Here is a 27,452-nt window from a genome sequence, read left to right on the forward strand (position 1 = left end):
GAGACGTGAGCCGGCGCGGCGGCAGCTCCGCAGACCGGCCGGGACTGAAAGGGTTAAGGGGGCGGCCCGGGGCCAGGCGATAGGCCCGCCCACAGGCGGGCGGGGTGGGGCCTCGCGGAGGGAGCCCTCGGATTGGTCGTGGGGCAGGCGTTACGCTAGGACAGTACCAACAGTCGGGAGCCTGGGAGGCGGGGGTGGGTGTGGGACGGCCGGCTCGGCGCTGGGAGAGGTGGCCAGGAGATGGCCAGGCCACGGGTGGGTGGGAGCCGCAGTGGCAGCAGCGGCGGCGGCGGCTGGGGGCAGTGAGCGCCGCGTGGGGTGTCCCTTCCCCGGAGGCGGCGGGGCGGCCCGGGCTGCAGTGCACGGCGCGGGAGGCCATGGAGCTAGTCTAGGGCCCCCGCAGGTGAGCAGCGTGGGGGTGGCGCGGGGGTGGCGGAGGGCGCGTGACCCCCGCCCCTGGCACTGCTGGCGGGAAAGTGAGGCGGGGCACGGGGGGCACGCGGCGCGTTGGGCCGGGGGCTGCTTGGGGGCGGGGCGCCTCCCCGCGGAGCCGGTGCCTGGAGTGGTCTGGAGCAGCCGCGGGCGGTCCCGGAGGGAGAGCTGCCGGGGCTGCGCGCCCTCGGGCTCTGAGGCGGGCTCCGGCGGGCGTCCGCAGCTGCCGGGGGGACGTGGCCTCGCCTGGCCTGAGGCGCGGGCCTTACCTGGGACGCCTCGGGACGCCTGGGGTCCCTCTAGTGACCAGCCCTCGCGCCCGGACGCCGTCTCCTGAGGCGACTGGCACCAGCGCCGCCCTCCCGTTCTGCGCGGGAGGCTCGTGCACCCCGCGGCCCACCTCGTGGCCGGGAAGCACAAGTGACCCGCGGGCCCCAGGCAGGAGGCGGGGTAGCAACAGGGGGCGGGGGTCCGTGTGGCCCTCGGTCTCGCACCCCGCGCTCCTGGGGGAGCGGGAGAAGGGAGCCGTACGTTAGTCCGAAGTGGGCTGCGCTCGAGATTTCACTTCCGGGTGTGCCGGCCCCACGGTTGGGGAAGAACCTGAGCCTCGCGGTTAGTGATGAACGCGAGCGGGTGTCCGGCGGCGTCCTGGGTCGCGGGACCCGACGAGGGTTTAATTCTGATCAGACTTCTGTTACCTGCAAGTCTCCTGGGAGGAAGAGAAGGGCTGGAAGGAAGTTGGAGGGAAAGTGGAGAGATCAGGGCACGAGTGGTCATTCAGGAATTCTTCGTTCTTTAGCGGCCATAGATCCTCCCTTGGATGGCGAGGAGTTTATAATTTGGGAACATGAGAGAGGCTGATACTCCGACTTGGGTCTGGGGGCCAGGTGTCAGTCTCATTTCCACCCAGCCAGTTTCTCTCCGGAGGTTTGATTTCTCACCTTGAAAAGAAAGTAGGAATTGTGGTATCTTTTGGCTTTTAACTTGTAGAACTTTTACAAGCGTGTAATCTAGTCATTAAGATTGCTGTTTACCAATTACTTCTGTTCTTGTGTTGTAAACTAACGCGTGAATGTCCCTGGGGTTGGTTTGTGTTATTTGGGTTCGGGACCTCAGGGTGCTGGTGGATTTACAAACATTCCTCGGGTTTATGCAGAGCCTTTGAGCTTAGCCTTAGAGCACGCCACATACTGTGTATTGTTATCATCAAGACGTGTCTTTCAGAAACTCAGGTACAGGTGTAAAGATGCTAAATTACTTGCCTAGACTCAGAGCCAGTCTAAGGTAGACTTAAAGTTAATGTTTTGTTTTAAATTAATAGCTTTTCTGAAGTGTGTGAAGGTGTTGGACTTTGGCCCCTAGAACCGCACAGTGGACTCAGTGAACGGGCGGGCCTTCTGCATTTGAAAGTGCTTACCAAAGAATGAAAAAGCATAGCAAGTAATTCAGACTCTCAGCCTCACAGTAAAGTGCAGTGACAGGAATGGGATCCAGGCTGACAATAGCATTGCCTTGAACGCAGCAGTTTAGAATTGAGTGTATAAAATTGGTATACATTATTGCTGTTTTTGCATTTTTTAAATTGTACTGTATGTCTGGATTCATTTTAGGACTTAGTTTCCCTAATTCTGTAAAAAGAGGTCATCTCTAAACCAGAGACCTTTATAAGCATAAAGGTCTCTCCTCCTTGCTTTTCACTCCTTTTATTCAACAAGCTTTTACTGAGTACCTCTCATGTACCCCGCACCATGCTAGCTTACTTGGTGGTACAAAGAGAGTACAACATATCCCCTGTCCTTAAGGAACTCACAGTCGTAGAGGAGACAGGCATACCAAAATAGTGTGTGTGTATTTATATGTGTGTATTTAAGGGATTATGGCTGGAGCTACTCAGCCATAATTCAGCACAGACCTGCTTGAGGTTCTGTTTCTAAAGTGATTTGTGGCCTGTCAGCTTGACGCTCTCCCCAGAACGTAAGGTTAAAAATGTTAAGTGTTATTGTTGCATAAAGTTTATATACCTTTCCAAGAACTGTAGTGAACTGAACAGTAAAGATGGAAAACATGAAAATCTAAGGGAAAATGTTCTGTTACTTGAAATTTGGTATTTCCACACTATATAGGAATTGCATTCTATAATATAGCTTCAGTGGTTATACACTGACAAGAGAGCAGTGAAATACCAGCAACTTAGGAAGGCTCATTATTCCAGGCCCATGTGAAACACAATGCAAATTCTTACGCATTTCTAGTTTCTAGATCAGTGAGCACTGCCTGTGTTGGTTTTTAAAAACAGATTTCACTAACAGTATGAGCTAAGAACTTCTTTTTTCCTTTTCATTATTCAAGGAAGAGGGCTAGAGGGTTGCCCTAAATCAAGGTTTATATGGGACAGATTGCAGGAATTGAATTTTTTTTCAAAGAAGGAATTAACACTGTTGCCTATTTCATTTTTATTCTCACACCCAGGAAGAAAGGCTACCTTAATGCTTTATTAATGCCCAGTAATTGTTTCAGGTTGAGTTCCTTCACAGGGAACTGTTGGAGGATTTCACCTAAGGGATTCTGAGTTTACTAATATGAATAAATATTTAAGTGGAAGTGAAAAAAGGGAGGAAAATTTAACACTCAGAACAACTTGGACTCTATGGGAATTAGATTTTCTATACCTGTACCTTTAAGTTACTCTTAAGGCTTAAGAGCTTAAGGACATGTAAAGCTGTTATCTTTAAAACAGAGCTAATTTTGCAAATAAGAATATTGTGAAAGGCATTTTTTCCAACATTTTTTGTGAAATAGAGTAAGTTCATGCTTCCCATCTGTTTCACTTAGATTGAATGTGTAGAATTGAACTTTGTAGAGGAGAGAAACAGGTTGGTCAGATGAGTGACAGAGCCTCCCAGGCTTGTGCTTCATATGGTTTCCACTCTGAACACGCCTACCTATTTACAGTCTTAGCTGCTCCTCAAATTGAGGAAAGGACTTGGTTCAGGCATGTAAGACTCCTTGAACTCAGTAATGTAACAAGTGTATTTAGCTGACTAACCCAGAAAACTATATAACAATAACTCGTGAGGGTTATTTTCTCTGTCATTCTTTCTCTCAGGAAGTCATCTTTGGGTTGTTGATATGGTAGTAATGACTAACAAGCAATTACTATGAGTTACCCAGGCACTAATTTTAGCACAGTGCATGTGGTAATGTCATTCATTTTTAACAACTCTGTGAGTTAGGTAACAGTGTTCTTGTTTTATTTTTCATTATGAGGAAACAGGCCCAGAACAACCAGTTAGATGTTAAGTCACTTTCTCAACTCCCTCAGTAGGGGATACAGCAGGCATTCAGGCCCAGGCATTCAGAATCCAGAGCACATACCCTTAACCCCTCTGCTACAGCCTAGTTTATACTTAGAATAAGCAGGTGAATTTAGAGGACATTTCTTAAGTGGAGAGGCCATCTATGGTACCTTACACTCACAAGTCAGGTTATGCTCCATTTATGTGGCGAGAACTTGATTTGACCATTGAATTGGAAACAAAAAGGGTTATTACTGAAGCTTTCACTCTTAGTTGCTCTGAGTGAAGTTTTGGATTTCTTCTCTGTGACCATAGGAGAAGTAGTGTGAGGCTGTCACTTAACCAGAGGGAGACTCGGGGCACTGCTACAAATGAGGCTCGGAACCTCACTGGTAGCTTGTGGTAAGGTAGTGAGTGTTCGGCCAGTTGTTCTCAGGTTCCTCAGCAGCCACACACATTGAATTTTACCACACCATGACTTAGAGACCTCTGCACCATGTATTTTTCTGTACCTCTTCCCCCAGACATCAGCCAGATTCTTGAACAGAGCACTTTATACTAGGACCTCACTTCTGTGTTATCTATCACTCTTCTCCCAAACAACTCAACAGCCCTAAGTTTGTCAAACGTGTAGGATGGTGTGAGTGCATGTATGTGTGTAGAATGAAAGTAAACAGGCTCTCCATAGCAAGCCTCATTTAGGTGATGGAGCTGAGAGTGAAACCAGGGTTCCGTAGGAAAATTTCTTGTAAAGGCCTGCCTTCCAGAACTCGAATCTGGGAGTTTATGCCAACTTTTAGTGTGAAGACTACCATTTACACCACCTCTTTTATATTTAACATTTTTTGAGTTATGTTATTACCTTGAGTCTATTTGTTCTTTGAGGTAGGCTCTGTTACACATAACAGAAACATTAAAATAAATGACCATACTGTAACTGGGCAGTGTTACACTGTTGGAAGCATTTACAAGAGGAGATAAGGGCATGAAATAGAGCAGGCGGAGGCTTCTGGGAATGAATGCAGGTGAAGTTTTCATGAATAATTTGGAATATGCCCAGTGATATTGCTTTAATTTCCTTAATATTTGAAATGGGGATCTTAGAAACCCAGTTTGTGGAGTGTATAGTACACTGCTGTCTCAAATAAGAAAAGAAGCTAATATCCTATGGAAACCTTGTCTTGGGTACCCTCCCCTCTCAAGGATATAGGAGTGAAGCATACCATCGAGGATGGAATTAATTCATATCATTCATTTTTTCTGGAATAGGAGCCTTGCAAATTCATAAACTGATGTAGAAATTCCACTATAATCTCTACATTGTCAGTTTCTTAAATATCTTTGTGTTTTCTGAACTGTCCGTAGCAATCGTGTTGGTAGAGAAGTAGATTGCCAAAAAAGGGGGGATTGGTGATTCAGGATAGCCAACATCGAGGTGCCAGTTCATACACACTCATTTGGTTCTAAATACCAGAGGAGATTAACACCAGATTCTCAAGATATTTGCAAAGCCTCATCGTAGTAGTTTGTTTGGTTCAGGTGGATAAGGCACCCACCCTTACTACACCAGATACTGGAGGGAACGTGAAGATAGATCACTAAGGAGCCAAGGCTCTGAGAGGGGAATTTAGAACTATATGCAAGATACTGGACAAGGCAAAGTGTAGTTAAGTAGTGGCCTAAAGGAGAGAGAGATTAGTGTAGTGTGAGGAGGAGCCAGAAGCGGCTTTGGAGATGGCCCTTGAGAGACAAATCAGGCTTAAAAGAAGAGGGCAAGAAAGGTAAGAGCAAGAGGAATCTTGAGGGAGTTCCAGTATGAGGAATGACAAGGGTGAAGGTCAACCACACGGGGGGGGGGGTACCCTTTAGGTTGAGGCTGAGAAGAGAGTGATGCCTAGCTAGCCACGTAGATCGATAGGGTAGGGCTTTAATGCCTTGCTAAGGAATTTGTGGAAATCAGATGTGGTGTGTGATTAGAAAACTGGTTTTGCTGCGTTATCAAGTCTGGATTGGAGAACCTGGTGGCCCAGAAGGCGGTTCTTTCAGTAACCCAGTAGAAGGTAATAAGCACTACGTGAAATTGGCGGCTGTGGGGATGAAGGGCAGTCGGAGAAAACAGTGCCAAATTGTGATCTTGTGCTACCCGGATGTGGTGACTCATCATGGAATGAAAACTTGCTGAGCCTCTTCTTTAAACCTGCTCTACCTGCTAATCTGCAGAGGTAAATAGTGAAATAATTTGACAGTTGAACTCTTTAGTTCACTTGATAGAAATTTCTGTCCCACTTGAATGGATGAATTGTTTGCAGCTCTGAATTAATGAATGTGTTCTTCTGAGGCCTTTTCCAAAGGTTAATGAAATTGCAAAACTTAAAAGCACACACTCAGATTGCAGAATTAGACGGTTGGTTTTGTCTGAATTTTGGAGCTGCTAGAACTTTCTATATTGATGATTTAAAAAAACACCCCTCAATACTCCTAACCATTATTCTAAATGATGTATATGATATGTTTATGTAGCATGAGGGGATTTCTATTTTTGTAAATGAAATGAGTAGCATCATTAGAAGTTTATGGGTTAACCAGACTTTAATTCTGAAGGATGTTTCATAGGAAGTGAAAAGCTGTTCAGCTGACGCCTTTGTGCCAGAATTGTACCAGGACCGGAGGGAGTTACAGCTGGAGGTGTGGGGGAAGCAATTGCTGACCCAGCAAGGTTTCTGCGTTCCCTTTCATCACTGCAGCCTAAGACGTGTACTGTTGGACAAATAACTGAAGAAGTTGTGTGGTTCAGTTTGTGTTAGAACTAGCAAAAATTTGCAATCTGCTCTCCCAGCATTGCTGTTATCAGTAATCACAGGGAACTGTTTTACTGAGTGTCACACACACTAAACTTGATACCATCACAATTACATTTTGGATGCACTTGAATTGCCTTTGTTTCAACTAATAGTGTTATACACTCCCTGGGAAATGATGACGACGAAACAAAACAGGTGGCTGGAGATAATTAGAACTTGAATTTGACTGACTTTCTGCTGCTTGTTGAGAACTAATGTGAAAAGAGTAGTTGGTTAATCACTAAGAAGACACTGCATGTCAGCGGGCTCACCTCAAGGTGGTTCTTAGACTGTTGTGGATGTGTTTCAGCTGTTACGAGGGGAGCAGTCTCCAGTTGGGGTGGGAGTATCTCAGGTGGAGTCATTTGCCCTATCTTTTGTGTTGGTTTTATTTCTTCAATTAATGGTTTGCATTGTTAAGTGGAGAGTGAGGCAACACCCTGTTATCTTTTTGTCGTCTTTGTCTTAGCCCAGTGCTGCACTGTCTGTAAGCACACCACAGAGCAAGCTTGCGCATGTTTTCAAATGGCCCTGTGGGGTGGAAAGCAACCTGTCAGCATGCAAATGAGACTGGGTTGTATGCTCTTGACACCCCCTACACAGATTTTGTATCTGGAATATTTTAGCTTGAGAATTGACTGAGTGTGGTTGGCCCCACACTGCAAGCAGCACTTCTTTATGTCTATGGCATCAGTGTCTTTGTTACGTGCCTGACCGGTCCAGAATTAATCGTGTTGCTATAGTACCAGGTTCCATTAGCGTTCCAGTCATGTTTTTCTAATAGCCAGATGGTATATGGACATGTTTTTCCTTTTCTTAGTTTCTCCAGATTTGATTATCCATATTTTACAGGGATTTTAATTTTGAAAAATAATTAGGTGGAAGGCTGATTAAGTAGAGATATGTGTCTGGATATCGTATGTAAATACGTGACCAGCAGATATGACATGTATTATATGACAGATATGACTGCTGGGAACTTGGATTCGGAGGAGTTATTAGTCCTCTTTGTACTCTCGTTGGCATTTTTAGGAGTTCCTGTCTTACAGTGTGTCATAAAACTTATCTTTGGAGAAGAGAAGAACTGGAAAGTTACCAAGTATTGGGGGTTTGGATATTCAAAAGCCTTTTATGGATTTTGAAAGGTAAAAATGAAAGTTAAGAAGTTATGCAGTTCTTAATGTTTTACTTTTGTTGTGCTTTCCCTCATTGTTTTGGGTTTTAGGAATTTGTAGCTGTCCAAATGGCTCCTAGATGGCTCTGCATCCTATTAAAACAGGAGTATTTGCTTTTAAATTTTCATTGCACTTGGTCCTTCCCCAAACTAGTTAATTTTAAATTACTAGGTCTTCTCAAGCATAGGATTAGCAAGGCTAAAAGGGTAAGTAATGTATTTGAGGCGTGTAAAAGTTTCAAGGGGGAAGGACAGAATTTCTGATTGAATTTTGCTTTATACTTGGACTTGCAGGGATTGTGGGAGGCACTTCAGTGAAGAAATGGACCAGTGTGTATAATCATGGAGTCTCCGTGCTAACCATCGCCACCTGCTCTCCCTAATACGTGTGAGAGAGTGGGTGAGGGGAGAAGGCAAAGGTCAACATGAAGCTGAAGCAGCGAGTCGTGCTGTTAGCAATTCTCCTTGTCATCTTTATCTTCACCAAAGTTTTCCTGATTGACAACTTAGATTCATCTGCTGCCAACCGGGAGGACCAGAGAGCTTTTCACCGGATGGTGGCTGGCTTGGAGGTGGAGCTGGCACCCAAGCTGGACCACACCTTGCAGTCTCCCTGGGAGATTGCAGCCCAGTGGGTGGTTCCCCGGGAAGTGTACCCTGAAGAGACGCCAGAGCTGGGGGCAATCATGCATGCCATGGCCACCAAGAAAATCATTAAAGCTGATGTGGGTTACAAAGGGACACAACTGAAAGCCTTACTGATACTTGAAGGAGGGCAGAAAGTTGTCTTCAAACCTAAGAGGTAAGTCTTCATCTTGGAAGTTACAGGTGCTAGGTCGTTGATGGGTATAACTTGGGATTTATATAAGAGGCTTCATCTTCTTTTGACTTTCTCTTCAGTAAAATGAGAGATCTCTGAAGTCTTTCCTGGCTCTTAATGTCCTGTGAGTCTTTGAGTATGATTTAAGAACATGATTTTAGGGACATGATTTGGTTCCATATAAGACTGAAACTTTTTACAGTTAGAGCTATCCTTCTAAATTTATCAAATATCTACTATGTGCCAGATGTTAGTGATACAAAATGAGTTGGTTAGAAAATAAGCAACTTGTTACCAAAAGTGTACAGTTATGAGACTAGATAACTACATGCTTTAGAGAAGGAGTTACCCAGAGTTGGAGTGGGTTTTGGATCAGTCACTAAACTCCCTCTTAGTGCTAAAGCTATAATTCTTTCATCTGGGTTTTGTTTTTGCTTTTATTTTAATTAATAGACTTTTTTATAAAAGCAATTTTATGTTTACAGAAAAATTGAGGGGGAAGTACAGAGAGCTCTTACGTATTCCCTCCCCTCCCCAGTTTCTCCTATTAACATCTTCTATTTGTGTAGTACATTTCTTATAATTGATAAGCCAGTATTACTTTATTAGCTACCATCCAGTTTACATTAAGGTTCACTTTGTGTTTTATATTCTGTGGGTTTTGATAAGCATATAATGACACGTATCCACCATTACAGTGTCATATAGAATAGCTTCCTCCCCTAAACATCCCCTGTGTTCCACCTATCCCTCCTCCCTCCCTCCCTCTCTCTTTCCCTCCTTCCCTCCTGTCCTGCCCTCCCCCTTCTCCCCTCCCCCAGCCCTTGACAACCACTGATCTTTTTACTGTCTCCATAGGTTTGCCTTTCCTAGAATGCCATATGGTTAGAATTATACCTTTTGTAGCCTTTGCAGATTGGCTCCTCTCCCTTAGCAGTATGCATTCAGGGTTTCTCTGTCTTTTGTGCCTTGGTAGCTCGTTTCTTTTTATTGCTGAATAATACTCCATTGTCCAGATGTACCACAGTTTGTTTATTCATTCACCTACTGAAGGGCATCTTGGTGTTTCCAACTTTGGGCAATTATGAATAAAGCTGCTATAAATACTTATGTGCAGGTTTTTGTGTAGATGTAAGTTCTTAGCTCATTTGGCTAAATACCAAGGAGCACAATTGCTGGATCATATGGTAAGGATATATTTAATTTTGTAAGAAACTACCAAACTGTCTTCCAAAGTGATTGTACCACTTTACATTCCCAACAGCAATGAATGAGATGTCCTGTTGCCCCACGTCATCCTCACCAGTACTTGGTGTTGTCTATGTTTGGGATTTTGACCATTCTCTTAGGTGTGCGGTGATATCTCATTGTTTCTTTTGCTAGTGTTATGCAGAGAACTGGGTCATTTTAGTTACTTCAGTCTAACACTCAAACTGGAGAGTGGACTGTATGTTGTTAAACAGTGACCCCTTTGGACTTCTCTAAGGATCTACAGAGATAATTTGTCTGTCAATTCTATAGTATAATTAATTTTTTTAAAAGTTTTCTGTGAGTATATGAATTTGAAATAGGTTAACATGGTGATTCATAGTCATTTGCCAGGAATTAGTTACCAGTGAATTTTCTAAAAGTTTGTAACGTCTAACATTTTTGGGGTAGTAACTTCTTTTTTCACTCCTCAATGGAGCTTTTTTTTTTTTTTTTTTTAAATATATCTTTATTGATTTCAGAGAGAGGAAAGGAGAGGGAGGGAGGGAGAGAGATAGAAACATCAATGATGAGAGAGTCATTGATCGGCTGCCTCCTGCACGCCCTCTCCTGGGGACCGAGCCTGCAACCTGGGCATGTGCCCTGACCGGGAATCAAACCCTGATTGCCTGGATCCGAGGTCAACGCTCAGCCGCTGAGCCACGTCCAGCCGGGCTCAGTGAAGCTTTTGAAAGAATTAAAACACAAACTTTGGGTCTCTTGATGGAGCAGGAGAAGAATACAGGGTAAAGATGTACAAAATTCAACTGTGACCAGAGTAGTTCGCCTTGCTCCCTTCATTACCCAACTCTGAGTAGATAATAGGTAGCCAGAGAACTAATATATTGGGATCCCAGAAATTGAAGGGATCTGCATTTACCTGAAACTGGGAAGTATGATGTATGGAAGGTGTGGAAATTAGGAAAGTTAAAAAATGAGGTAGCCTTTTGGAGAAAAAAAAAGTCTGATTGGCAGGTAATGAGGAAAGAGTATACTTATATGGGCCTTGGGGCCTAATTTCCACTGAATGCATACCATTTGCCAGGCATTGCACCAACTACGTTTGTATCTGTCAATGCCTCTAACCTACATCACAACTGTGGACAGTTACAGTGCTTATTTCCAGGATAAGAAACTGAGGCTTAGAGCAGGTAACTCACTTGCCAAGGTCACCTGCAGTAATAAATGGAGTTGGCATTTGGAGTGTAAGCAGCTGGCTTTGCTCCGCACACATGTAATTCTCTTAAGTTTGTTTGCCTTCCTGTAAGTGTGATGACAGGGCACACCCATCATCAAAAATTGCTACTTTAGTTTTGAAATATGGTCCTCGACCTCTTGGTTTTGTAACCTGAGAGATCACCAAAGAGATGAGTTATATGCATTTTGTGTTTAAGTAAGAAGATATCATCTCCACACCCATTGTTTGTACACCAGAGAATTGAGGGTGAGATGGGACAGCAGGAAGTGTACAAGCCAGATAGTCCTGGTAGTGTGCAGTAGTAGTACCAGTCCAGGTGCTTTGCAGGTACACCTGGGTGTTCAGACGAGATGTAAGTGGAGGGAGGAGAGGCCTGGCTGGGGACTAGGGGAGGTGGTCACAGATTAATGCATAAACTAACCTCAGTCACTGTCGCTTCATCTCATCTCTCTTACAACCTTCCCGTTACCTTCTTCTTCTAGACCATGCTGAACACTTTTATTCTTCCCTCAATCCCCGTATTATTCCTGTGCTGCCCAGCTTTCAAACATCCAGGGACTTCCTGTTGCTCACCAGACCAAATCCAGAATCCACAGCCTAATGGTCAGGCCCCTCACAGTCTAGTCGTCCTCTCTGTACCAAGCTCTTTATTTCTGTCAGGCTGGTCCCCTCCTCCCTTACCACCTCCTGAACAGCCCGTGTCCACTCCCAGCTCTGGGGGACTGTCCTCCCACGCCTGGCAAGCTGTATAGGCTCCTGCAGTGGTGATGGTGCTCTGAGTCCCTGCACACACTAACCTGTGCTGGCTACACCTGGCACTGTTGCAGGCTGGGGAAGGTGGCTGTACAGTTAAGTGCTCGTAGATACTGACTCCGGTCCTGAAACACCCAGAACTTTGCTGTTGTGACCTCGGGGGCTTCAGAGGCTATTTAGTCCTCGTGTAAGTGCAAATTAATATCCTTGGTCATACTCTAATGTCCTTCACCAGAGGGTAGGAGTGATTTATTGGCCGTTACTGTATGAATTTTGCTGCTGTGTCAGGGACTTAAGATGGATCACTGTGCTGAGAGGGGGAGCGGAGTCTCACTGCTAATGCAAGACCTGCTCCTTTCTGTAACAGCCATTTGTGGTTCCAGCATTGCTGGAGCCTGCTTGTCCATGTCCTACTCTCAGAGATGGAAGATGGAAGATAAATGGCATGTAGGACTACAGTGACGCTTTTATTTACACATTTTGCCTTACATTGTAAAAGTGATTTTTCCCCCCTCAGTGTAGCTGTCTCCATTCTGGAAGTAAATTGGTTGTCACAGGCACACACTGCTGTTATGATGAGAAGGACAAGATAGCAGGGGTTGGGGAGTGGGTAGAAGTGAGGGAGTGGTCTTAGGAAGTGCTGAAGGGGACCCTGAGCTCATCTAGTCCAGCTACTTATTTCACTGGGGATGAAAAGTGAGACCCAGAGCTCTGACCTGCCATATTTCTCACAGCCGAAACATGAGCTAAGGGTCTGGACTTTCTGACTCCAGTGCAGCTCTTTCCTTCTGATTTCTAGTCCTTTCCCCTTTCCTCCCCTCCCTTCCTCTCCAGTCCACTCCCAGAGTTCCCGGATTCTCCTAGGATCTTACATTTCCCTCTAAACAGCCTTTCGATATAATGGAAAGCTCTCTCCTTCACTGAAAGGAATGGACTGCTCATCACCACATGTGTTCCTGTGGCACCACTAGAGTAAAAAATGAAGTATCCAAGGACTGTCCCCGAGTTTTACTGCCAGCCTACAGCTTTGGCTGCAGTCCTATTTAAATTGAGACTTAATTTGTATGGAGCTAGTAAAATCCTAGGTAGCCTAAATAATGCTTTGACACTAGAAACAAAAAAGTCCATTTAAGTATATTGACACTGCTAAGAAAGAAGAAACTGGTGTGCAGCCAGGTGCTGATGCATGGCCACCTTCTAGCATAAGTGTTTCATCACTTCGCCTTGATAAATGTGTTTTGTGGACATGCTTTCACTTTATATTCCACAGTCATTTATGTTGAAGGTCACTGCCTTTTCTAGTACCGTTTCCCACTTCCCCACATCCTTGTCAGCTTTGGAGACGCAATTGTCCTCAGCGGAGCAACTCCTCTTCACTTCAGTCTCAGTTTATTTCCAGTTGACAGTTCCCTGTATGGCCTAATAGGTCTCCGTTTGAAACAGGAAATGCAGGTGAACAGTAGAGGTCATAAGTGAATTAAGTGTCTTTTCCTCTTCAATTAACAGGTTTAAATTGTATCTCTCTTCATGATTAGTAGAGAGAAATATGCCAGTTTCACTATCCTTTGTTTATGTCCTGTGTATGATATAGAATAGAGTTTGAGATGAAACAGATCTTAGAAATCACCTCCTCGTCAAGCCCCTGGTATTGTACATAAGGAATCTAAGGCCCAGAGAAGAGAGTTTTGCTCAAGGTTACTCAGGCAGGTAGTGACAGAACTATACTAGCTCTCACTCAACTACTTATTAACAAAAACAGGTGTATCAGGACCTTTTCCCAAGAAGCCTTTTGCTGTGGCCATTCTGGTAAACAAACAACTATAGGCTTTACCACTATTGTGGAGATACAAAGATGGTCCTTGCCGTCCAGAAAATTACCTTGTAGTTTGAAGTTCTTTTCGATGGGGTAAAAATAACATCTTCCACATTTCATTAATAGAATGATTGCTGTGATAGAGAACGCTGGTTTCTTCTCCACTTCATCCTAACCCCACCTACCAGTGACTCTCGTCATCCACGGTTGTCTCAGGGCTGACCGGGAAGGTGATGCGGAGCAGAACCAGGCTTGCTGAGGCTTCTGTTGTGATGCCCCTTGTGCTGGCGCCTGTGGTACTGATGTGATGCGTGTCTCCATCTGTGCCTCCTGTTCCCCCTGTTCCCCCTGCAGGTATAACCGAGACTACGTGGTAGAAGGGGAACCCTACGCTGGTTATGACAGACACAATGCAGAGGTGGCAGCCTTTCACTTGGACAGGTATGTGTAATCACAGTGGGTTACACAAGTTCTGTTTCCTCTCAAAAATGTCCTGGAACAGAGTGCTTGTGGACTACTTCCCCCCAAGGACTACAACACTGATAACTTTGACTTGTTACCTGCTTTGGAGAGCTGAGTGACTGATTCCATGAAATTTGTATGAGTCCCTCATAATTTGGGTGGTACTAGCAGTACCAAAGTACATTTCTTAACTCCAGGCTTTTTTGGGTCATTTCTTTCTAGTCTGCCGTCCGTCATTATGAGTGAAGATGTTATTGGTAAATAAAATGGCAGGATGAAAACATAGGTTTGAACTCAGATCCCTAAATTAAGCTGGTCATTCATTGAGCCTGGCAACACTGTTTTGTTTTTCTTCTAGGGAAGTAATACTGATTTAACCGCATATGCTAGAAACAGGGCATGACATAATGAATTTTATTGTCCTTCATATAAAATGTGCATAGCTCCAATAACCCCAGTAATTCCAAAAGAAAAATAGACATGAATTCTAGATGTATAAGTTAGCTAGGGAAATTAACACTTTTCAGCAGGAACCTTGTGAGTGAACTGTCTAGTATCCCAGTTGCTCTTCCAATCAGCTCATTCATCAGGGCATGTGGACAGACTTTTAAAGAAATACTCACAATATTTTTTAAATGAATCTGTAAGGGAACTAGAAGAAAAGTAAGGTAAATTTTTGTATTTTTCTGGATTAGGAAGGATTTTCTGAGCAAAAAGCAATAATGTAAAAAAATCACAAAGATAAAGCTCAATAGAATCAACTAAATAAAAAAATTAACTCACATTAAGAAACATCAAACAAAATTTAAATGCCAACAAGCTAGGAGAAAATAGTTGAATCTAATATAATCTAAGCATTAATAGCCTTAATATATAAATATTTATACAGAGCTGTACATCTACTCAAACTCTTGTAGAAAATGGTTTAAGGACACAGTTAATGGAATAGAAATTATTGATTGCTAATGGATATGAGGTGAGGGGCTCATCCTCACCAGTAATACAAAAAGTCCATTTGAAACAATGAAATGCTATTTTCTCCTACTGAAAATGGCAGAGATGTTTAAAAAATAATAAAACTTCATTGGCAGGAATCCGTTGAGATTTAGATGCTGCCTCTGGCATTGTTAATTGGTTCATTCTTTCATTTAAGAATTCTAGCCTTATGTGTCAGAATCCTTGATATTCATACCCTTTGAATGAGTAGCTACCTTTTAATGCAAATATCTAAGGTATTTCTAGGAAGATATTTCTAGGAAGGACCCTAGAGAAATAATTAGAAGTTCAAAGATACATATACCACAACCTTAGCTGTAGCATTTCAGAGGTGGAAAACTGGTAGCAACCTAAGAAACATCTAATGCCACGGAAAAGGTTAAGATGTTTGTTCACAATCCCATGAGTTGTCACTGCCTGTTTTAAGACCTAGTGGGGAAGAGTTGGGGAAATCCTACTCCTCACTTGATGGTACACTAGCATCAGTCTTTCCAAGGCTCACTTGTTGCCCGATTTTCTTCATCCCCAAGCTCCCTCCTATCTCCCTATCGATGGACACAAGCAGTGTGGGAAGGCCATTTTCCCACATCCATGCCAATATTTCATAGTATACAACACCCCAGTTTTTGCTCATCTAACATGTAAAGTGGTATCTCATTATTTTATTTTGTAATTCCTCAATTATTGGCAAAATTTGGTATCTCCTTATTTTTTCACAGCACATCACCTATTTAACTTAGAGTGTAGTCTTTGTACAGAAATCATTACTTTTGATGTTAATTAAATATAATGTTTCTATTTATGACTTGTGCTTTGGGAGGTCTTGTATTTAAAAGTCATTCTGTACCTCAAAATCTGAAAGATATTCATTCTCTAGCTGGTCTCTGACCCCTTTTGTTAACTGCCACCCCAGTTAAGCCCCTTTGTTGACTGCCACCTGTGACATGACTCCTCAGCACTAAGCTGGAGGCATTCTTTGGCCTGGCAGTGGCCACTGGGGAGAAAACATACTTCCTAACTTTTTCTCCCATCCTTGGCTCCTGACACGTTTCTGCTCTGGGGTACTGTTTGTCCATTTCACCAGGATTTGACCACCTTCTCTGGCCTCAGGAGGTTCTCTCTACTTTTGTGTTATTTTGACAAATCTGTTAATCTCTTTGCTTTTGTGGCTTTTCTAAGATCCAGTTTAGGACAAAGTCAGTCAGCAGCCCTGAACAATGGATTTTTATTACACAGACATTTTAAAAAAATTTATTTTATTAAATTTATTGAGGTGACATTAATTAATAAGATATGCATCAAGTGTACAGTTTTGTAATACATCACCCGTATATTGCATCGTGTGCTCACCACCCAAAGTCAAGCCTCTCTTTGTCACCATACAGTTGATCCCCCTTCCCCCTCCTCTCCCCTGCCCCCTTCCTCTCTGGTAACCACTGTACTACACAGCCATTTTTAAAGGCTTTGTAATGACATGGGTAAAGGCTCATGTTACAATGATCAGTGAAAAACAGGACACAAAACTGCAGATTGTATTTACGCAAGAGTATGTGTTTATATATACTTGTAAAGGAAAAATGCTCATATGCCAGAATGTCAGTAGTTATTTCTGGGTTATGGAATTACAGGCAATCTTTATTTTCTTCATTATAAATTTTCTGTGTGTTCCAAATCCTGCCTCTCCAATGTTTCTTCAGGGAATGTGTATTTTTTAGACAGGAAATTTCTTTTAAAGAAAGAATTATTGTGCTCAACCATAAGGTTGTGCTTTTAGACCGTTAGAGAGAAATGTCTATGTTTAATTTGTCCTGTGGGTTTATCCTTTTAGATTAATCTGTATCATTTTCTGTCAGTGTGCTGTTTTATCTAAAGCTTGGAACCCAAGTATGAATTTAGACCCAGTTTCGATTTTTTTAAACTTTGTTAAAATTTATTCAAAATTTCTATTATGAAAAAATTCTAACAAACAAAAGTAGAGAGAACAATATAATGAACCCATAGACCCACTCCCTGTAGTAAACAATAATTCACACTTGCAGATTTGCCTTATCCTTTTTGCTGAAGTATATATTAAAATAAGTTACATACATCTTGATATTAAACTCATATATATATGTACCTCTAAAAAATATTTATACCTGTCAGCAATTCCTTTACACATCCAACATGATTAACCATAATTTTTAAGACTGCCGTTTAAATTATATCCCCAAAGATTTTTCTCTTCTGTTCTTCAACCTTCCAAACCAGGATTCTGGGTTTCCGCCGAGCCCCCTTGGTGGTTGGCAGATTTGTTAATCTTCGGACAGAGATCAAGCCTGTTGCCACGGAGCAGCTCTTGAGCACCTTCCTAACTGTAGGTAAGAAGCAATAGAGGACATTTAGGTGGGAGAGTAGTTAATAAGTTAAATGGGGTGTCATTGAACAAGCTGGTTCATGACTTTTACAGAAGCAAGTCAGGCAACTTGCTCTTGGGTTACTGGGGGAAATGGATCTAAAAGGAAACCGAAAGTTTTCCCTAATGTGTACTTTGTTGTGTCTGTGAAGTAGGAAGTGAGATCATTTACTGATAGTGTAAGTAGCTGATAACTTTATTTCCTTCTGCTTGCTTTTAAGCTAAACCTCAAACTCAAATTTTGGCCTAAATCTGTTATTGTCTGTATATCATTGGCTGGGTAGTTTTTTTCATATATATGTACTTTCTTTGGAACTGTCTCCTGTCATCTTAGAATTGAGGAAAACCTTAAGGCAACTCTGAGAGGGTCAGAAATTCCCTTGTAGGGTTGTACTTGGGCCTGGACAATCACCACTGCCGCCTCCTGCTCTGCAAGGGGTAGCCTGTAACTCACGTGCATGGAACTGGCTACAGTCCCTCTGGGCTCCGCTCTGTTATCTCACTCTGAGGTGCAGGATCTGAGCTAAACTTCTCACTCATGTTCTTGTGGGCACAGTGAGAATGGGAAATATTCAGAGGTGCTGTGGTCTCTTGTCCCAGAATCTTCGTGGTGACATTTTCAATGACACATTATGACTTGAAACAGTCATTGCAAGATGAACACCTTGCTTTGCTAGAATGAATGGGGTTGCATTTAAAATGAGATGAAACTGAATATTTAAAAGACTTGTGACAGGTTCATCAGAGTTTAAACTTACAAGGCTAGAGCTATGCTGTTTTTACGAATAACTGAAAGCATACAGTGTCGCTGATTTGTTTCTTATATTTTCTGTGCACTTTTGCTTGTTCAATTTTATGCTCAGGCAAACGTGAATTCCTGATGGATGGGAGGAGGTCAAAGGAGAATAGGCCATAGTCCCTGCTCTCTAGAGACTCACAGAGGTTAACTCTCATACCTCGCGCAAGGTGTGGGGAGGGAGAGGCCAGGGAGAGGTTTGTAGAGGAGGTTATTGACATTTGGACTGAGTATTAAAGAATCAGTAGGAGCTACTCAGGCAGCAAAGAGGAAAGGGCATTGGGTAACAATTGAAAGTAATAACAGAAATAAGGGCATAAAGACCTGAAAGTACACAGGTTTGGGACATTTGGGGAATGAGCTTCTGGCTACACCCACAACATAGGGCAGCAGTGTCTTAGTTCGGGCTGTCTGAAGTCCAAGGTCAGGGTGCCAGTAAGGTTGGGTTCTGGTGAGAGCCCTCTTCCTGGTTTACAATCATTTACCTTCTTGCTGTGTCCTCATATGGTATGGGTTGGGGGGTGGGGGGGAGAGATCATCTCTCTCCTGTCTCTGCTTATAAGGACAATAATCCCATCACGAGGGCTTCTCCCCAAAGCCCCACCTCCAGATACCACCACACTGAGGATTATGACTTCTTCAACATGTGAATTCTAGGGGGACACAAACATTTAGGCTATAGCAGGTAGGTAGAAGGCTGACCTGAGCACATTTTTTAAAATGTATTAGTAGACAGTTTGGTATAATAATAACTAAATTCTGTGTAGCCCCTGCAACCTGACAAAGCACTTTTACACAGTTACTATATCTGATCCTCTTGACAAAAGAGTACAGTAAGTGGGGGAGATTTATCCACGTGCCATTCCTGAGAAAGAGGCTGAAAAGAATTAAATGACTTTCCCATAGTCACAAAGCTACTCATTGTTAGCCAGGATTCAAACTCAGATTTAAAAACTCTAAAATATTTAATTTGCTTTTGTTCTTTCATATTTCAAAAACAAAATTTTGTTGAAATTCATTCAACAAAATTTTGTTTCACTTGTGTATCGCAGGTGCTGAATATACAAAAATGAGTGATACCCTCCTGCCTGCAAGGAGCTTTATCCAGTGGGGAACTCAGACATGTACAGAGGGCCTTGGGGGTGAAGGGGATGGGCCTGGGTGTGATTTTGTTTCCATCCAGTTCCCAGGTGGAGGCAGAGCACACAGGGAGATGAGAAGGGCATGACAGCTCCGGAGACTGTAATTTAGCTGGAGTTAAGTATCTGTGTGGGGCTGGGGACTGAGCAAGGCAGGTGGTCAGGACAGTGTCACCAAAGGGCCTTGTGCACCAACCTACAAGTCAATACTTTCTCTTCAGACACCGAGAGGCCACTTACAGAGCCTGGACATGGCAAGGTCAGGCTTGAATTCTAGAGAACTGACTTTGGCAGCCCTGTCGAGAATGAATTGGGAAGGGGAGAATCGGGAGGTGAGAGCACTTGGGGCTTGTGGAGTATTCATACGCAATAAGAGAAGTAAAGCAAGCAGAGGGGATAGAAGGATTTAAGGTACTCTAGGATGGAAAGAGTTTGGTGAACATATTACATGGAACATTCCAGAAAGAAACAGTTCATAAGTTTTAAATAGTGCACCATTCAGAGTAGTGTGATGAACTCTCATGTCCTCCACTCCGTCAGCCTGAGACGTGAATCTTCCCCTTGTCCGGTGTACCTGCCCCCCCCCCCCCATGCATGCCATCTCCCCCCTCCGGGTGCTCTGACCAAGCAGAGGACTTTCCTTTTCCCCTTTTATTTCGCCCTTTCCTTTCCCCCCTTCCTTTCCCCCCTTCCCCCTTCCCTCTCCCCCCTCCTTTCCTTTTCCTTTTCCTTTTCCTTTTCCTTTTCCTTTTCCTTTTCCTTTTCCTTTTCCTTTTCCTTTTCCTTTCCTTGTTCAGAAAGATACTTGTGACAGTAGTAGGCTCTTGGAGAGAGATGGAAGAAGGGACACAGAAAGGGAGACTGACTTTTTCATGTGTATCCTTTCGTACCTGTTGAATTGTTTTACACTTTGTGCTTTTGTTCCCTATACAGTGTTAAATGTAAGTTCAGGATCTTGGTTTTCACAATCTGTTTACCAGCTGCTCTCTGCTCCATTGTCCTGGGGAGAATTTGGAACCTTCCTTTTTTTCCCCTTAAGTGTGTTCGGCCCCTTTCTCTCCTCTAGGAAATAATACTTGTTTCTATGGGAAGTGTTATTACTGCCGAGAGACTGAGCCAGCTTGTGCTGACGGAGACACCATGGAGGGATCTGTCACACTTTGGCTTCCAGATGTGTGGCCTTTGCAGAAACACCGACACCCCTGGGGCAGGACTTACCGAGAGGGCAAACTGGCCAGGTAAATTCTCCTGTGAGTCACTACTAATGCTCTCCTGTGCCTGGCCTGCTGACAGCCTGCACGCAACCAGGGGTTCTGTCCAAGACTAAAGAGAACAGTGGAGGGTCAGGGGCAAACCTGCAAGTCAGGGGCTTCGTCTTCTCTCTGTTTAGACAATGCCAGGGACAGTGTTGGCTCTCAGTAAATAACCTTGGGGATGCTGCTTGCCTCCAGGTGGGAGTACGATGAGAGCTACTGCGACGCTGTGAAGAAAACATCCCCGTATGACTCTGGTCCGCGTCTCCTGGACATCATTGACACGGCTGTCTTTGATTACCTGATCGGCAATGCTGACCGCCATCACTATGAGAGTTTCCAAGACGACGAGGGTGCCAGTATGCTTATCCTTCTCGATAATGCCAAAAGGTAGGACCAGCAGGACTACCCTTGTTGGGTAGGGGTGTCTGTGTAGACAAGAAGGGCGTTTTCTGGGCTATCCTGGCAAAATCCAGAACACACTTGACAGATGCATCTTCCCTGTTTCTGCTCAGGGTCCTCGCTGTTCCCGACCCCATTCTTCCATCTTGCTCAGGTCTGCACTCCTTCTACCCTCAGGGACCCGAGGACTTTAAAAATGGAAAAGTGGTTTTTCCCAGGAGTCAAAGACTGTGATGCTGTTCACAGCTGGAGACCAAGGCCCTTGATTTGTCACTACACACGTCATCCTTTCTTGACTGTGATGTTTAGAATCTTGAGATATACATAGTTAATGTAACATGAAATTTGATTACTGCTGAACTTATTTTATTCAAAGGTTCATGCATTTTAAAAGATTAATTTTTTTGACAGGCTGCCTTGATATTTTTATAGCAGTCCAGGCCCAGACTTTTTGCTACCGTGAGAGGAAGAGTAGTTGCTTAGTGATTATATATAAAGACAAGTTACTTTTATCTTCCATGAGATAATTTTATTAATTTTGAATGAATGAATGCCCTTATTTTTTGGTCTGGGCTCTTTGAAGAACACATTGTATTTTCAACTTGCACTCTACATTCTCTATGGTGCCCAGTTCAGTACCACACTTTCTGTTACACTTAAGTGTTTGCTAAACAGTATACTTCTTTGGAACCCAGAATTATCCACGTCACAACTGTTAACATTGGTTGCTGAGAATAAGCTGAGACGGGGGTCCTCAGCAAAGAATGCTTGGGCAGCATTAGCTAATGATGCCACCATCTTACACAGCATCAGGCCCCACAGGCTCTGTGGAAGGTGATGACAGTTATGGAAAGTGAGAGGCTAGCAAACACTGCCTCTCCCTCTCCCAGCAGTGCTGTATACATTCCTGAAAATCTTTATCCTTACTTGTAAAAATGATCCTTTTCTTAAAGATCATGTGAATCATGGAAATATTCATTGAAACAGTTGCCTTTGCCATTTATTATTTGAAGGCCTGCACTGTGCTTCGGGCTGCCAGACCCTTCAGCTATTACAACGAACTTCCAGGAAAAGAGAAGGTTAGCAGCTTTTCCAGAATCAGTTCCCCTTGTCTTACTCAGAACTACTGCTGAGATCATTTTTACATTTGCTTTCAACTAACTTCTTCTCAGCCTCTGCAAGTCGTTTTTCTGTTTTGAATCTGTCCATATACTTGTAGGGACTAGGACAGTCCAAATCTTTTCTGATTGGTAATTTTGGAGTAGAACAGTGTAACTTCTTTTTGCAAGTAATGACCATCTGCTTGTTGAATAGCTTGTATTTCTCCGCCCACACTTAACATTTTTCCAGGTTTGGAGGTCTTCAGGCTCTCACTCTGGTCTGTGTTACCATGGTTGTGCCTCAGCACCTTGCTGTTTCTTGTCAGGAGAGGGGGTCCTTGCAAATATGGATAATTGTTGTTCGATGCTGCAGCACAAGCTGCTAGGAATCTGTGTCTAATTGGTCATGCCCTGTTTATTTTTAATTTAAGTGACTTGAGCTGTGGGAGCATGAAATTATTTAGGATCACGTTTGGGTTTCTTACAGAATTTGCTTTTGCTTTGATGGTAAGAAGGGAACTGGTGCTGCCACCCAATTCACCAAGATTTCATTTCATTTTCAGCTTTGGGAACCCCTCGCTGGACGAGAGAAGCATTCTTGCCCCTCTCTATCAGTGTTGCATGTAAGTTATGCACATCAAATGCCAGGCTCATGTAACAGTACAGAGTGTTCTTGGCCTTAAATCTTCCTAATACCTGATCATGCTTTTCCGACCCAGAACCCCTCAAGGTCCTGAGATAGAGGATCAGGGAAAAGTGGAGGCTGGTAATCCAATACTCAGAATTCATTTTGAGTTTTGTATGAATAGATGGTTTCAGTCTATTCAGTAGTGTATTTCCATGTTTGTTTTAATATCAGGATATAGTCCCCTGCTCCCCCAAAGTCTAGTACAATCTGTATCCTGGGTCACTGTACTGTGTTTACCTTATGGTTTCAAGTCCTCTCACCACCACAGACAGCCTGTGGGTCACAGATCCCAATTTGAAATTGTATAAACCAAAAGTAATGTTTCCCTTATGTATTTAGCAACTGATGTTTTTTAAAAAAATAGTCTATGTTAGAGAACAAAGAAATTAAAAAGTAAATTAAGAAAATGAGATAAAAATTGGGCTCTAAGAAGCTCCTTTTCAGATCATGATTGCTGGTAAAATTTTAAAGTGAGCACTGAGAATGAGCTGGAGCCCACACAGATATGCAAGCCCAGGAGCACCCCTTCCTGTTGGTCAACTCCCAGGGTCCCTGGGACCATGTAAGACTGGCCTCCTGGCAACTGATCAGCTTCTCTTTTTTCTGCTTTTCTTTCATTCTGTTTTTTTAAATGTACTTTATTTTTTTCCTTTTTTTAATCGCAAAACTATTCTGCAGAAAGTTTACCCAGGCAACCCTTAATTTTCTTCATTAGTATTGGGAAGCATTGATACATCCAATCAAACACTGCACCTTTCAAGGAAGATGTTTTTATATTAATACTTAGTGTTCTTAGTCTGGTCCCATCAGGAGATAGAAGAGACATAGTGGGTTAAATGGGAAACTTTAGTATGAAGAATTATTAACCCTGATGCAGGAGTGACTGTAAAAGAAAACAGGGCTGAGGGAGAGCACCCAAGGAAGGATGAATGTGGAAGGGGACCCCTTTGTACTTCAGCCCACTGGATGGCAGAGAAGTCCCTGAGTTTGCAGGTGCCGGGTGAGCAGAAGCAGCCCTCCAGAGTGTAGGCAGGGTCCAGGCAGGCCACAACCGTCAGCATGGCATACAGAGGGCCTGCCCGTTCTGGGAGTGTGGCTGGGGCAGAGCTGCATTTGATGGCCTACCCCACACACTACTGACCCACTGCACAGCAGCCTGAAGCCCTGGAGAACCCCCTTCTTTCTGCAGTGTTCCTCGAGCGCCCTCTGCTGAGAAAGCTCAGGAGAGAGAGATGCTTAAAGGAAGCCTGTCCGTTATAGCAGGTCATTTCGAGTGATACCTTAGTCACACGTGGGAAGCTCAGATGCTCAGGGCACTTGTAGTGTATTTTAAAATACAAAACCACACTGCTTCTGTGCTTGTTCATCCCTGCCATGCTTTAGCCATCCTTTGCTTTTTTTTTTTTAAATCCTCACCAGAGGATATTTTTTCCATTGCTTTCCAGAGAGAGTGGAAGCGAGAGGGAGAGAGAAACATCAATGTGAGAGAGAGGCATCTATTAGTTGCCTCCTGCACGCACCCTGACTGACCGGGGACCGGGGATCAAACCTGCAACCAAGGTACATGCCCTTGGCCTGAATCGAACCCGGGACCCTTCAGTCCTCAGGCTGACACTAACCACTGAGCCAAACTGGCCAGGGCTCCTTTGCTTTTTTAAATAGCTGCAAAACAGGCTGCCTCTTTCAGAGTCCAACTTTTTTGCATACCTAGAAATTCTCACAGTACCCACAGGCAGATAATTACTTTTCTTCTGAGATAAATAGAAGATCCTTTTTAGTTGGTGAAATAAGGAAAATTGGTGTGCTTACAATAAAATTTTCCTATTCATAATATTAATGGTAAGAAATTTTTTAAATTCAGAAATGTATAAAGAAGGAAATAAAATTGCCCGTTAAGATGTAAGGATAAGTTCTATCAACACTGTAGTGACTTCTTTCTAATCATGTGTGTCTGTGTGTTGTGTGTGGGTGTACTTACACACACATTTTCTTTCCCCACAGATGTGGAGTAAAACAGCTTCTTTACTCCAGCTTTCCCCCACCCAGCATCATGGACATTTTCCCATGCCACTGCATTTTCTTTACTGCTTTTAATGTCTGCATGGTATTTCCTGGACTGGATGAGTTATAACTGATTTAACTATTTACCAGTTGTTGGACATTCAGATTGGTTCACATTTTTCCTGTTATAAATAGCACTTCAATGAACATGTATAAATTTTGTATTATCTCTCAATTACCTGGAAAAAGTATCGAAATGTGGTAATGTGACTTAATCATAATGATTTTTTTTTTAGTTGAGTCATTTTAAATAATTATTTCTTTACTTTTGTGTGCCAAGCAGGCTTTAAACTCCATTCGGTAATGAGAGATTTTATGTAACCCATCCAAAACCTTTTTTTCCAGCATTCGGGTTTCTACCTGGAACAGACTGAACTACCTAAAGAATGGTGTGCTGAAGTCTGCCTTAAAATCTGCCATGGCCCATGATCCCATCTCCCCAGTGCTGTCCAGCCCTCATCTGGACGCTGTGGACCAGCGGCTCCTGAGTGTCCTGGCCACCGTGAAGCAGTGCACGGACCAGTTTGGGATGGACACTGTGCTGGTGGAAGACAGGATGCCTCTCTCCCACTTGTAATTTGCAGCACAGAATAACTGAGACTTGTTTTTACAAAGATAGAGAAACAGCACAATCAATTCCAAATGGTATGAGATGGATTGGAAATGGCCAGCAGCAAGTTCTGGTGATAGGGGACAGGGTCGCCTCGGATTTCTTTGGTGTTTTCCGTCGTAGAAACTGAAGCACGAACTGTTAGTTTCAGACCACGGAATGTTCCCACTGAGCCACCTGACGTTCTCGGCCCTTGCCCATTCTAGCAGTGGCATCGCAGTTGGTCAGTCTTAATTCTCATGCCAAAGGACAGCAGGTGTGACGTTTGGAGAGGTTAATGCTGGGGCTGGTTCCGGAGGGGTATTTGGAGCTCACCCGTATAGTCCTTTCACCACACCTGTGGATCTTCTGAGGACACTTTGCAATCTCTTGAGTCCTTTTTTTACCAGGACTGTCAAATTGGGAATTTCACTGCCTCCTGAGGAGTGGCAGCAAGTAAAAGCTGGCATTCTGTGGAGCCAAAGGAGCAGGCTTGTTGGAGGGGGTATGTTTTAGAGGGAAGACCAAAAGCAGGAGAGATGTTTGGGCTTTTCAGCAGTTGGCAGTAGTGCTTTAATGCTTCTTAGAGGAGGAAGAAGGGAGAGGAGGTGATCAGAATTGGGGAAGTGACTGAATTAGTTAAAGCAGGTTCCCCTGGATTTTACTGAAGCTCTTAAGGTGTGTAAAAGCTAACGTGACTTGTCCCTAAGTGAAGTTGGCATTATCACAGTTGTGTTTAAATTAACCAAAAATTGTCTCTGGAGAACTTACTGTCACAACACAAGCATGATTCTCTTATGAGATTTTATTTTTTTATTTTGTCCGAAGGAGACAAATCCTTTCCAAATTAACAAAGCAAACAAATAACACATTGAATAAGGGTTAGGTTTCTTGTGACCTCTGCCACCCTGGTTTCTCTTCTGAGATGAATTTCCGCCTCGGCCTTCAAGGCCTTTGGAGCTGCTATTCCCAAGAGATTGGCAATCATGACTGTGCCTTTCTTGTGAGAAGAGCCAGCTCACTCCGACAGATGAACATGCACATCTTGCTAGTGGCTGGACCTGTCTTGTGATTTGAGCCATGCGGGTGACTGGAAACAAAGATGTAAGCCTTCTGAGCCTTAAAACTAAGGAGGTTGTGCCAGGAAGAGCCTTAAGATTTTGATTTATGTCAAACCCTAATTTCATCATTTAATCTTGTTTGGAATTTCAAACCGGTGTTCTTCCGTCTCTTGTTAGCATTCTCAAATTTCAGGTCACTAAAGCACAGGCATAGTTCTGGGTTAGGCAGAGAGATGGTGCCACGTAAGCAGTTGTAGTCAAATATTGGCCAGGGGGCAGCAGGCCTGGCGTGTCACTCTGTGTCACCTCAGTGCTGTGTGCTGTCCATGTGTTGTCTGGGTGCTGTTCCAGTTCTGTGCTTCTGTCAAGCAGAAACTAACATTTAACAGTGTGGTTGAACAAATTTAATGCTGGCCATTGGAGACCAGTTTTAAACAACCACCCTTTCAAAAGCAGTTCAGAATTTATGCCTCAACATCCTCTCATTGAAAGATAACCGAGTATCCTGTGACTGCTTTAGAAGAGCATGAAATTAGGATACTTTTGTACTTTGTATGTACATTTTGAGATGTACACAAGAATGGGCTTAGTTATTTAAAAAGGTATTGAATTTAAGAAGGCAGAAACACTAGTGTTAACAAAAGGCGGCATTGGTTCCAGTCGTATGCCCATTGCCTGTGTGATGCCCAGAGATTCACAGTTGAGCTGGAGGGTACCTTGGAGAGAGTTGACCCCGCACGGTCCGCGGGCCAGCTGGCGGGAGGCAAGGAAGGATGTGAGCCGAGTTAATGGATGGATTAGCGTTCTCTCAACATGTCTCGTAGTATGTGCTGCAGTGGAAGGCAGAAGAGCTGCTCTCACACCGGGAGCTTGATTCACATTGTTGTAGGCAGAAGACTCTGCTAAGGAAAAGAGCAGGAGAGAAGGTGGCTTTGA

At 43.5% G+C, this 27,452-nt stretch overlaps 1 protein-coding gene across 4 annotated transcripts; it reads left to right on the forward strand.

Moving 5' to 3' along the window:
* Positions 1–319: 319 nt before the first annotated feature.
* On the forward strand, positions 320–26,174 carry FAM20B (FAM20B glycosaminoglycan xylosylkinase). 4 transcript variants are annotated; one of them, XM_087828060.1, is made up of 9 exons: positions 320–403; positions 8,037–8,544; positions 13,929–14,015; positions 17,283–17,392; positions 20,429–20,600; positions 20,814–21,005; positions 22,031–22,096; positions 22,681–22,740; positions 25,212–26,174. In XM_087828060.1, exons 2-9 carry the CDS (start codon positions 8,168–8,170, stop codon positions 25,441–25,443), a joined length of 1,296 nt encoding a protein of 431 aa, XP_087684186.1. In that variant the 5' UTR covers positions 320–403; positions 8,037–8,167; the 3' UTR covers positions 25,444–26,174. The 4 variants fall into 4 exon arrangements, with proteins under 4 accessions (XP_087684186.1, XP_087684187.1, XP_016060521.1 ...); XM_016205035.2 differs by lacking the exon at positions 320–403 and adding an exon at positions 5,605–5,950; XM_016205036.2 differs by lacking the exon at positions 320–403 and adding an exon at positions 7,631–7,713.
* Positions 26,175–27,452: the final 1,278 nt, after the last annotated feature.

Source organism: Miniopterus natalensis, chromosome 19 (genome assembly GCF_054644295.1).
Source record: "Miniopterus natalensis isolate mMinNat1 chromosome 19, mMinNat1.hap1, whole genome shotgun sequence".
Taxonomy (NCBI): Eukaryota; Metazoa; Chordata; class Mammalia; order Chiroptera; family Miniopteridae; genus Miniopterus; species Miniopterus natalensis.

Excerpts from the sequence above, each read along its gene's own strand:
- FAM20B (XM_087828060.1), top strand. The coding sequence starts at position 8,168 with ATGAAGCTGAAGCAGCGAGTCGTGCTGTTAGCAATTCTCCTTGTCATC. Across the intron at positions 14,016-17,282 it reads GCAGCCTTTCACTTGGACAG|GATTCTGGGTTTCCGCCGAG; the intron begins GTATGTGTAATC and ends CTTCCAAACCAG. Across the intron at positions 21,006-22,030 it reads CTTCTCGATAATGCCAAAAG|GCCTGCACTGTGCTTCGGGC; the intron begins GTAGGACCAGCA and ends TATTATTTGAAG.